Source organism: Botrytis sinoallii (assembly GCF_014898435.1).
Source record: "Botrytis sinoallii strain Bc 23 chromosome Unknown BSIN_004, whole genome shotgun sequence".
Classification (NCBI taxonomy): Eukaryota; Fungi; Ascomycota; class Leotiomycetes; order Helotiales; family Sclerotiniaceae; genus Botrytis; species Botrytis sinoallii.
The window spans coordinates 359,985-372,689 of NW_024066031.1; the positions used below are offsets into that span (position 1 = coordinate 359,985).

The 12,705-nt window shown below is 37.5% G+C and overlaps 3 protein-coding genes across 3 annotated transcripts; all 3 read right to left on the reverse strand.

Annotated features, from left to right (window-relative positions):
• Positions 1–2,800: 2,800 nt before the first annotated feature.
• On the reverse strand, positions 2,801–3,475 carry EAF02_002644 (uncharacterized protein; the record flags this gene model as incomplete). The annotated part of the gene is made up of 1 exon (XM_038898692.1): positions 2,801–3,475. The coding sequence occupies one exon, from the start codon at positions 3,473–3,475 to the stop codon at positions 2,801–2,803; it is 675 nt and encodes a 224-aa protein (XP_038760980.1).
• Positions 3,476–5,957: 2,482 nt separating this feature from the next.
• On the reverse strand, positions 5,958–6,701 carry EAF02_002645 (uncharacterized protein; the record flags this gene model as incomplete). Its single annotated transcript, XM_038898693.1, has 1 exon — positions 5,958–6,701. The coding sequence occupies one exon, from the start codon at positions 6,699–6,701 to the stop codon at positions 5,958–5,960; it is 744 nt and encodes a 247-aa protein (XP_038760981.1).
• Positions 6,702–8,622: 1,921 nt separating this feature from the next.
• EAF02_002646 (uncharacterized protein) lies at positions 8,623–9,677 on the reverse strand (the record flags this gene model as incomplete). Its single annotated transcript, XM_038898694.1, has 2 exons — positions 8,623–9,296; positions 9,647–9,677. The coding sequence occupies 2 exons, from the start codon at positions 9,675–9,677 to the stop codon at positions 8,623–8,625; spliced, it is 705 nt and encodes a 234-aa protein (XP_038760982.1).
• Between the last annotated feature and the right edge of the window lie 3,028 nt (positions 9,678–12,705).

Consider the following 12,705-nt stretch of genomic DNA (forward strand, 5'->3'; position numbering starts at 1 on the left):
TATAATGTTTTTCCCTTTAGGAATTAAATTCCATTCTTCTTTTTTTGAAATATCAATATATATTGATTCAATATAATGATAATAATAGTAATGGGCAAAAGAGGTTTAGTTAATGCTTTCGCTTGTGATTTGATTTTGTATATAGCAGTTTTCAAATAGGTGATTTAAGAGGGTAATGATATTTGAAGCTATAATAAGCTTTCCCTTTTCAATATATTCTCTAAAAATCTTTAGAAGATCTAAAAGCTTGGATTATTCTTTATATAATTGGAAGAGAGAGGAAGCTAGCACTATAAGGTCTCTAGCTTTTAAAATAGCTTCCTTAGATATATTTAGATTGTTTTAGATTTTAGGTTATTTATTCTGATTACTAAGGGGTATTATAAAACCCCATTTCTTATTCTGATTGAATATATAAATAATATTGATTATATCTTGAGTAATAAAAGGATTACTAAGTAAATTGAATTCTTCAAATCTTCTTTCAGAACTGATTAGTTGGTTGGTTAATAGAATAAAACTAGAGATTTCGAATTGAGGGTTTTCAGAAAGCAGAAGAGGACTTGAAGATATTAGAATACCTAGAACAACAATAAAATAAATGTTTGATATAATAGAGACTTCAGAAAAAGCCTCCATCATAACCATATCCCTAAGTATTAATGAATTATTAAGAAAACTCATATTAAAAATCTAATTCTTATTCTAATAATTCGGAATAAGAAAATTTTATACGAATTTTCATATATGTTTTGTGTTCGGAGTGCCAATAACAGTAGTACAACAATTATTGGTCAGAATCACTAAGGGACAATTGCAATCAATTTGGTTTAATAACTATGATCTAAATCGATTATGAACAGATCATATTTCGAAGAAAAAGTTTTCTTCGAAATTTGTTGTGTGTCTTTCCTGTACAAACACTTGTAAATAACAAACAACCCAAAAACCCAGATCACTCCATCAAGAACCAATGCACTAATTTATATCTACAAAGTTTCAGTGTAAAAAACAATAAAAAAATATCCCGTGCAGGGTTTGAACCTGCGATCTTCTGTGTTCTTTGAAAACTCATGTCAGAATTCTGTGAGACAGATGGCATGACCACTAGCCCAACGAGATCTTTTGATTGGTTGTTTGATCAATTTGATATGTCGGGATTGTAATTTAGACCTATAAACCATAAAGCTTAGCGGTGGGTTAGGGATAAGATTTTGGAGGGAGTGAGAAGAATGTTCATCAATAGAATGATCAATTGGTAGAGCTTCGATTTTTGTAAAAAGCATCTACATTCACTTATCAAGTTACTTTACAGAGTTTCTTCTACATGTTCCAATGAGCGAGATAGAATTATGTAATAACGACATGCTGAACTGGCCAAACTTTACACTTAGAGCCATATCTCTTGAAACGGCGGCGACTTGTCATGCTTCCACGAATATTGTTCTCGAGACTAGAACTTTCAGCTTTTCACAACAGGAACAGCAAGTAAATTAACAAATATCAATATCATTGTCCAAATTTTCTGTTACACAACTTGCTGTTATTAACTCTCTCAACGAATCTGGAGTTTTTTACACCAATTTGGGAGCCTATTCCAGCTTACACAGATGTGATTCTCAAAACACACTAGAAAAAGTTGTCGAAAGCTTGAGTCGAACTGAGTGGTAGCCAATTGGTAGATCATCCATATTTTGTGCTATCTGACGTACTGTATGTAAGAACCTTGTGCTCGGAGAATCAATAAACCATCTAGTGCCCAGAATACTAAAAATAATATTGGAGAAGTCCTTGGAGCGCCATTAGACGGCTGGCCAAGACATGGAGATTGGTCTCGTGTATGCTGCTGACACAATTGAAAATGTAGACAGAGGGTTCATACCCTCAAGTCAAAAGAACCTATGATTTCACACGCATGCAGCTTTTGTCACTCCCTAGGAATACTTTGAGCTGAAGAGGACGAGAGATGCTTTTCTTCTCGAGACATCTGGACTCTATTATAAGCTTTGCAATCATTTCAGATAGACTATCGGAGTGATATGACCGTACATTGAGAATCTTGGACTGTCGCCGTGAGATTTTCTCCGTTATATCCAGCCAATACTCGCCCAACGCGTTGGTGAACTAGTATTGTCCTCACGATGAGAAAGTAATGAGATTTTCCATTATTCTTATGGCGACAAAGTCTTCGTGCACCGCAGTGGACGCGGCCGACAAACAGTGTAGAGCACGAGCAGCGTCTAGAAAGTGTTAATCGTCCCATCTTCACTTTATTTTCGGACATTTTGTTTTCTAAAGTTTGTTTATGTATGCTTTCTGTATTATCTAAGTACCTTGGCAGGTCATAGTTTACTGTTTGGTTTTCTTGCTTGTATCCGCATTGCAAATCGTTCAAGTCACAAAAGAGAATGTCAGATGATTGCAACAATGTCATCATCAACATGGTTCATTCATTTTCAATTAGATTTGGAGAGCTTTGCGCCTTTCACTAACTGGCATATACTTTTATAATAAATGTTAAATTTTGTAACAGAGTATTTTCATTGTCATGTTATCATGTCATCACGGAACATCCGAATCATTCCAGTGAGAACACCGTTACCCAGCTACAATTCTCCCATACTGCCAGCTACCCTGCCGCACCAATGAAATGTAGTACTGAACATCGCAATAGAATAATTGTCATTCCTCTGAATATCCTGTTCCACTCCCCATCAATGACATGCTAATCACATCCATATCACATCAAATGGATCTTGCGTGATTCTAGTAGACGAAGATCTGGTTCCCGCCGATAGAATTAATGTTCCTTTAAGAAAACGTTTCTATAACGACCACGAAGTCTTAATTCATCCTCGCTGTCTACAGAGATAACCCACTTGCCATCGAGACCCAAAACCTCGTATGCCAGGGTCCAACTGCTAAGTTTCAGCTGATATGCGGCGATAGTAAGGCCGAGTTGCTTAAAACTATAGTGGTCGTCAAGACGTGCGATGACCTCCACTTTTGTGAGATTGAAGCTGTTCAAGACGAATATGACCATGGCGACTTTAGCAAGTCTATCGTTGCATGTCACGAAATTGTGATGCTGTTTGGGTGCCTTGATGAGAATCTTGACGTCGTAGATGACCGCAGCGTATCCCATAAGAGCCTCTAAAAGAGCTTTAATATCCGAGAGCGACTCCGACTGGGAAAAATCTAGGTCGATAATCATCTGAAAGTTGTCTTCAGTCTTCTCAATGGTCAAGGCAGGGTGTTGACGAAGGGTTGAGAAGTCGAACTCTACAATATCAGGTCCGTTGACAGCAAGTTCATATTGTTGGACAGGTTGCTCTGGTTGGACAGGTTGGCTGCCATCGCCGTGGTTGCTGTCAGACTGCTCGTCCTGGATGGATTGACTACCGCCATAGTGGTTGCTGTCAGCCTGCTCTCCCTGGACGGATTGGCTACCACCATCGTGGCCGTTGCGAGTCATATTTACTTTGGAAAGAATCGGTTGGTAAATAGAATTTTAAAGGTTTGAGTCGAAATAACTCTCAGATAGCAAGTGTCTTGAGTATGGGAAGATGTTTGAGTTTGTTCCTTCTGACTGATGGATATGGATGTTCTTATAGAAGTATTTACTACTGCAGGGTATATTTTAACTTGATTCCAGAGTGAAATACACGAATGGGTACAGTCACCTATGCTAGAGGCCGTAGTATCCGATCGAATCAAAAGTTTAATTTATAAGCAAGGATGTCACACATTTACATTCACTACAGTCTCTTCAATATTTTAAATTGTTTTAGCATCATTCCTTACTTCTAAGGCGTGGTAAGCGAACGCTTCTTGGAGGCATAGAGATTGAAATATCTGGTTCTAAGTAAGCTCTCAAACGTCAAACAAATGTTCATTGTTATGTTAGTCTTTAGCCCTTGAAGTATCGTGATGTAGAGTATGAAATTGAAAAAGACAAATAATAGAGTTACTAGACTTGATATTTATAAATTCATGAATCAATTTTGTGGCAATGCGATATTGAATTTTCTTTCTTTGAATAGAGACCTAAACCTATTCATGTAAAATAACGTCACTTACCCCGAGATATCTCAGTTTATAATGCTAGAAGGAGTTGCTGACTCTATCAAGGCATCAAGATATCAATATTTTCATACCTCAAGTCATCATTCAATGCAAATTTATTACTTCAATGGTACAATTTAAGCTATCAACTATGCAAATTAATGTGCTTTCGAATCGATTTATTTCAATTATTAGACCTAAATTATTTAGTAAATAATATATCAAATAAGCTCAAATGATAGATTTATCGAACGCTTGAGGTTGTGAAGTAGATTATTAGGAAAATAAATGTATTTAAGCTTTCAAATAATACCTAATAATTTATTTGATAAATAATTTTTAAAATAATAAATGCTTTCAAAATCTTTGTAACGTAACGTATGGGGAACTCGGACATATGGGGAACTCGGACAGGTACCTTTACACCAAATTTTGTATGTAAAGGTACTTAGAGCGAATTTTTATATCTCTAGAAATACTAGAGATATAGTTTTGATATTTTGAGGTATGATATATTCAATATAAATATTTAATATGACAAAATATTATAGAGATGTAATTTTTTTTAATAAAGATATTAAAGTTTCTTTCAAATTGTCGTTTTTATCTAACAAAAATTACTATGGGAATTTTTAAAATCGTATTAATTCAAGAGCAATATTATTAAAAAGTGTTTTGTAACTTTAACACTATATTTTTATTAGATATTAAGCTGTCACGGCGCCAAGTACTCTACCACTAAGCCACGTAACCCCAAAAGGGTATAAGTAGTTTGATCAATATCAAATCTACTAAATAGAGTTATAATCAATCCGTAACACTACTTCCTTTTTCAACCCTGAAATAGGTATAGCGGGATCTCGTCCCCTATCCCGGAATAGGATTGCTAAGGATTCTAGTAGTAGAAATTGATTATGTATCTAAAAGTGGGCGGGACCGCTTTTCTCTGATTAATCAAATTCTATTACGAAAAGCCTTCGGATAGGATCAAACTAATTATCACGGCGCCAAGTATTCTATCACTAAGCCATGTAACCCCAAAAGGGTATAAGTAGTTTGATCAATATCAAACCTACTAAATAGAGTTATAACCAATCCGTGACATAAGCCTAATTATCAAAAAAAATTAAATTATCTTTAATATCCATAGAGATATAAAAAGTCGCTCTAAGTACCTTTACATACAAAATTTGGTGTAAAGGTACCTGTCCGAGTTCCCCATATGTCCGAGTTCCCCATATGTTACGTTATATTTATTGAATAAATCGTAATACAGCTTTCTAAAGCATTACAAAGATTATTTCAACAAATCTTCATTTTCATTTACCCCTGCTACTTTTCATTTACTTTTATTATTAATCAATATTAATCAATATTCAATATTATTTAAATATATTAATCAGAATATTCTTGCTGTTTTAATATTATTAGAGGTTCCATCAAATAAATAAAAAATCGATCCGAACGCACCCTTAGTGTTTGTAACTTTTCGCAACTTGAGTGTCATCCATGTGTCAAAATTGTACTGGAAGCTTTGAATTGTGACACTTCAATATTCGTAGCAATTATCACTTATTGGCAGAATCAAATGGCACATATCATCAGGTGAAAGGTGGTAGTAATTGCTATGATATAAGCTAGAAGTCCGAACCCTTCGGGACACAGCAGTAGGTACCTTCGCCTCCGAAATTTACTCCACCAACATAAGAATCAAATGTATAATAACTAGCTAGCACATTGTCATCTATCCCCACATGATGACATATCTTCTCACCAGCTAGTTCCCCAAAAGAACACCCCATACCGTTGCTATGCAAGAGTAAACAAAATCAGAATACTCTGTGAATTGCCTCCCGCCCCCTCAAAACTACCATCACCACAGAGTTTTTGTCCTATTGATTGCAAAACTCAGTGCGGTAGACACCACGAAGACGCTTTCCGTAGGAACTGTACGGATCGATAGAATAGCGATTAGGGCCGGCCATGATCTGGAAATCCATGGTCCAATCTTCAAAATTGAGTCCGTTAAATGCTGCAGCCAGCTTGAACTGATGGAAGTTCTCATGACTGTTGACATCGACAAGAACATTAAGCTCGGTGAGTGGGAAAGTGTTGAGCTGTTCAACCAACTTGTTCATATTCTGAACACGTTGATTATAGATTGCTCGTGAGCCATGTTGCATAGGCTGGATTAACTTGACTTGGACCTTAGTGATGGCCGCAGAGTACTCAGGCAAAACTTTCATCAGAGCCAACATATCGGTGGGAGGGTCAGCGATAAAGTTAAGATCGATGACAAGTTGCTTATCATCTCCGTTCTGCTTGAGAACCAAGGCGTAATGTTTTTGGATGCATTCAAACTGAATGGTCGCAGCCACCTTCTTGGCGTTCTCCTCAGTGATCTTCTTGTCGGCTAACTTCTTTTCTTCAGCAGCCTTCTTCTCCCACTGCAGCTTCTTCCAGGCATTCTTCTTCTCCAACTGTAGCTTGTTCCAGGCATCTCTCTGCTCATACCACTTCTTGTCTGCAGCTGCCATCTTTGCAGCAAGTTCTTCCTTCTTGTTGTTCTGCTCCTGTGCGATCTTGACAGACATTGGTACAAGCTTGGCCTGTCCACGGTTGTTCTTGGAGCCCATCTTTAAATGTAAATGTGATTGTGATAAACCGGAAAACGATTTGGATATTGGAGGTTTGGATAAACCTGTGTATCGTGGTCAGTACTGATATAGAATGGAAACTATGAGAGACTCTTGGATTTTCTTACTTGATGAAAGAGTATGAAAGTTGTGATTATAGTGAAGTCGAAATTATTTGTGGATGAAAGAATGTAATAATGAGTTGTGGATCTTTGTCTTAGATGTTGTGAAGAAGGTGTTTATCTTGGATGTTGTAAGAAAGATACTTCTCAAAAAAAGATTGGAATTCTGGGGTCGAGAGAAACCCTTATGTACGTAATGTGATACAGCAGCTCATCTGTCGGTCGACGCTAATATCTCTAGCGAGTGATTCATTCTACTACATTAACCGAATCTTGTAATTTTGCCGTACCTGAAACGTAATTAACTCAATCATTGGTGTTGGAAAGGCTACCTACACTATGACATGGTTCATTTCCTACATGTATAATGGAGGGAAATATTGTGTATATTCACTTTGAGATGATTCACCACAGTTCATAGAGCTTTCCACAGCCACATCGGCGAGGTTTCTATCTTATCAAATGATTCACGTATCATTAATTACCATATGAAAGTAGAACCAGCCGCTCAAAATGGTGATGAATGCTCTTTGTGGTTAGTCTTTGGGCAACTTTTTTTTTTTTTTTTTTTGCTGTCTGAGACTTCTTCCTTCGCCTAATTACCAAACTATCAGTCATTGACTGTGGCTCGCTTAAAATTCACCTTCATTAAAATCAATATACCGAGATTCTGATAGAGAGAAATCACAGACAGAAGTTTATAATAGTGGTTCTTTAGTGAACTTGTTGATGTATACTAATAAAGCTCAAAGCGAGACGAATTGTTCTCATTGATAAAACAAATCAATTCATGGATCGGGTAGCGTGTCTGTTAGATAGTCTATCAATGTGCCTCTAGAGTCATCAAATTTGTCTACAAACTATATGAAATGAATTTCCCACTGTAAAGTTGACTTCTTAATTACAACCTTGTTGATTGAAAATGGTACATTACATGACGTCGTCCAACAAATCTGGAAAGAACCTGATAATTATTCAAGGAACTACTCTTCAATATTAAAGAAGTTTTAAAAGATGGTAGTAATAGCTGTTGGCTCTCAAATACATTCGAGAAATCAACTATATTGAATATCTGAGGAATTGTTGATGTTTGAGAGTCTAAGTGAAAAATTTATGACACTTTTTAATCAATAATAATGATAAGATGCTCATTCCATATCCCTAGAAAATCCAATTTGCGTACTTACTTGACCCAATTGAAATTGTGATGTCTTTCGTCTTCTCTCCTCAAACGTTTCAATGAAGGAGAACATATTTATTGCATGTTATATATGTAGTTCATGTTGATTGGGACCCGTGTTGATGGTATCGTAACATCGAGAATGCAGAGATTATATTATAAGTTGTTTCAAGTAAGAGTTTATGAAGGATATAATGGGAAGCATAGACTAGGAAATGGAGGCATTCAGAGGTTGAATTAGGTTGGTTGAATTGGAACTAGCTATGAGAGGAAGAGCTCTATTATACAGAGCTCTTACTAGTACTGATTAGGGCTACTTCCTGCTCTAGCACCACGTGAACCATACTTTAACATAATTTACTATTTTGTTAGCTTGATAGCTACTTATGCAATGTGATTAGTCACAGACTCAAAGTTCATCAATGGCACATCAATTTCAGGTATTGGAATTTTCAATTAGATGATGCTATCTTTGTAAAAAGCTAGAAAGGCCTCGACGATCACCTCCGAAAACATGACACCCCATAGGGAAAGCACTATTCACATCTCCCCGCATCACCATAATAATTCATACCAATAGCCAGACCGCCATCTTCGCTCCCTGCTTTCTGACTCTGGATCACTTCTCCTTGTGAACAAAGAATTCCGCCTTGTACAAACCAGCCAATCTACGGTCCCATGGACTACCAATATCAACATTGAATCTACCTTTGACATGGAGAATCTCCGTAACCATTGTCAAGTCCTTAAACTTCAAGCCGAATGCTGAAGCTGCGAGCTTCATTTGATTGAAGTTAAAGGCGTTGCTGAGTGAGACCACGAATTGGAACTCATCGATCTGGAATTTGTTAAGGCAGTTGATAGTCTGCATCATGTTCCTAACTCGAAGATTGTAAACCTCAGAGGATTCATGATATGTTGGAGCCACTAGTCTGAGCTCAATCTTTGTGATAAGATCCGCATACTTGGAAATAGCAACATTGAGATTGGCTTCGTTGATTGTCTTTTGGTGATGAATGATGTCGATGTTGATATGCAACTTGACAGTTCCGGTGCCGCCATCTTTAACTACCTTGAGCGCAGCGTGCTTAGGTAAAGTGGTGTAGTCAAAGTTGAAGACCCGTTGAAGAGCCAAAGCCTTCTCTTGTACCAACTGTTGGGCCTTGGCTTGCTGAGCCTGTAACTTCTGTGCCTCCTTCTGCTGTTCAGTGGCAACATTCTCGGCTGCCTTCTGTTCGGCATAAGCTTGAGCTGCACGCTTAACTGGTGCTTGACCGCGGGCGTTTTTGGAACCTATCGTGAAGTTTCGAGTGACTTTTGACGTTGTTGAATATTATTTATAGTAGGAACTACGAAAGATTTTGTATTGAAAGGAAGTGTTGAAGGAACTTGGAATTATTAATGTTCTCGCTCTTCGTTGTAATGTGAAGAGTTTTATCGAACGTTTGTGAAATGTATTGTAAAAAGATTCTGGATTCTAGAGAAAGAAGAATCTTTGTATACTATTTTGCTAACTGCAGAAAGCTCTCCTACCGTTCCCAAAGCAAGTTCATGTATTCTGTGTTGTCAAATCAGCCGTATTATGTGCAAGTATCGACGTATCAAAGTGTATGGCACAGTTAATAGTACGGCTAGCCAGTCACATTTTGTGACGCTGCTGATGAACCGATGCATGTGTAGGGTTAGTGAAGCTATTCATCAAATCTATCGAATGCTCTACCGTAATATAACCCGTATCAAAGTCACGATACGTTACATTTCGAATTCATATAATACGGAATGAGCCTATTAAGAATGCAATAAATTGCCGTGTCATTTGAATAAAGCTAACAGCTAAATAGTCATAGTTCTGTATGCCTTTTGTACTGTAACAATATAATTTATTCAGAATCCTAGAGCATTTCTGAATGTTTTGGCAGTCGGGATTCGGTTAACTCCAGGGAATCTCCAGGGTATTATTGTGTCGTGACATCACGAACATTCTGTTTTCACAGCACGCTACTTATCTTTCTGCCATGGTCCGAAGTGTTGTATCAATTCTCAATCTCTTATTTGGTTCCTTGTTGCGATGGAGAAATATCTATAGTATTTTTTATATAATATAAGTTTATATTTCTGAGTTTGGAGAGTTCATAATTTTGTTGGTTTGCCATATGCACATAAATCATTTACTCTCAGGTCAATTTCATATCTATTCCAGAAATTTTAGGTCGATTATTTGATGATAATATCTATTTTTCATTGATGCTCTAGCTAGCGGCGTGCGAATGATATATTTTATTTAGAACTCCCTGATACTCTCTGCAAGAAATCGTCTCTGGTATCACAATGACATGAGTTTCCCTGCCTATAAAATCTTTACTATGGATGCTCTAGGCTATCCCGAGTCCTCCCTGCTCGTCGCATACAATCAATGCCCAACTAAGTACTATTTTGAGTCAAAGACTCGCTCCTATATACCCCAGCTAATCTGCGATCAATAGAACTCCGACCTCCCACATTTATTTCCTTCTGCTGGTCGCCAAAAAATGCTATTCCCATTGTCCAACTATCAAATTTCAAGCCGAAACAGGCGGCAGCGAGCTTCATTTGCTGAAATTATTGGGTCTGTTGACGGAGATGATGAAGTGAAGATTTTCGAGATTAAAGTTATTAAGAATATCGATAGTCTTGATCATATTCTTGATTCGGAGGTTGTAGACGTCTACCGAGCTGTGAAATGCCGGAGCGATGAGAAGAATTTCCACGTTCTTAATCATTGGTGCGTACTTAGGAAGAATTCGAAGAAAGTCTACCTCTTTAGCAGTACGATTCGGGTGTATGATATCAATCTGGATGAACAACTTAGGTGTTCCGCTATCTTCCTTGACTTGTAGTGCCTAATGTTGGGGAAGGGTGGAATAATCGAAGTCCTGCGCATACTGTTCGTCTTCAACTTGCTTGGTATGCAACTCATAAGCAATGGCCAATTTTTGGTTCTGTTCAGCAAGTTGTTGAGCCTCTTCGCGGGTCTTCTCTGCCGCTAACTTTGCCTCTGTGTATTTCTTAGAAGCCGAAATCTGGGTTGCGCGACCACGATAGTTTTTGTTACCCATTTTGGCGATTTGTGAAAATTATCGATTTTTGCAAATGAAGTTTGGAAGATTTATTGGAATGATGTATGGAGTATTATTAAACCTTCAGAGAAGATGATGTTTTATGCGAAGGCTTGTTGAGTTGATTGATGAATTATGATGTTTTGAATTAGAATAATTCTGAATATTAGGTCTTGGTATCTTTTATAACATCTTATGAACAGCACCAAGCCCCTCGATAGTTTGTCGGTCAAGTGCACATGACCGAGGCTGGATTAGCTGCAAGCGTTATACTGCCTACCGACATTACCATACTCGCTAGCTGCACGGTTATCATGAATCCGGCCCACATGACTACGCTGACAATTGTCAGTGTAAAACACACGGTTGAATGTCTGGAATTTCATAATAACCGTATCGATGAGCTCTGAGTAATTGTGTTTCGGCAAACGTTTGCACATACCACTTGTAAGGTTGAATCAATAAGGGTTTGTCAAGTTTCTGATTGTATTCCGAATCCTAGCAATGAAGCTCTGTATGGCAAATTCGCTACGATACCGCTAATTATGGGGTGCCCCCCAGATTAGCGCGAGCTGAAAGAGCGAAAAGAAATGATATTGCTTATCGCCGGATAAATTTCTCAGTGCTTTGTCATCCATGGCCATAGATGTGTCTAGTTCAACGGCATTGTGGCAGAGAAAATGTAGGATTGTCGATAGGCATGTCTTTTGGTCTTGAGAAACCCAAATACTTTTGGGAAACCTATTGAGTCTTCGAATGTTATAGTTAGCTTGTAGAAATGTATATTGTTGTATTCCACTGATTTAACACGTTTTGGGGCTAGGATGAATGACCAATTTTATCGAGATTTGCTGGAAAGAGAAGAGACCTGCGGGACTGAATTAATGAATAGCGACGCAGGGCACTACATGAAAACCACATAGAAATGAACCAATGTAGAAATGTAGAAATGGTAGAATTTAGTAAAATAAGATGCGTAAGATAATCTACATCCATAGTTACATACTAATTCCCGAGGTCTCCCTCAAGCGTTTTTAACTCCACTATCTTCCGTATGATTTTAGTTAGCCAGAAAACACACAAAGCTGACTGCGTGATAGTACAAACTATTATGAGCTGTTCAAGTGATACAATGATTGCTATATTATAATCGCGAATTTTTCTTTTTCAAAAGAAAATTTCATTCTGCCATCTGATCACATCGCCAAACCCCTTTGATTCTCGCTAAAGCCACGAATCAGAAATCCGGGCCATCTTCCATGGGAAAATGTACAATCAGATAGACATAATCATGCTCAATATTAAGCATGAGAAGAAATTTATTCATCCATCTCTTTAACATAAGAAGTTCATGATACCATAGCCAAACCACCCTAGAACACCGGGTGAGTCATCACTTCTCAGATTTTGGAGACATACTAGAATCTTTAATGATCCAACGCAAGATATATAACGTGACTGACCTTCTTTAATTTGGCTCGCTTTATTTTTGAAGGTAATCCCTATTTATTAGACATAAACTAGTCTTCTCCTGATTCTAGTTGCCAAAAAGATATCTTATATCCATAATCTAGGAGATACGTACTGTGATTGTGATGGGGCAATTA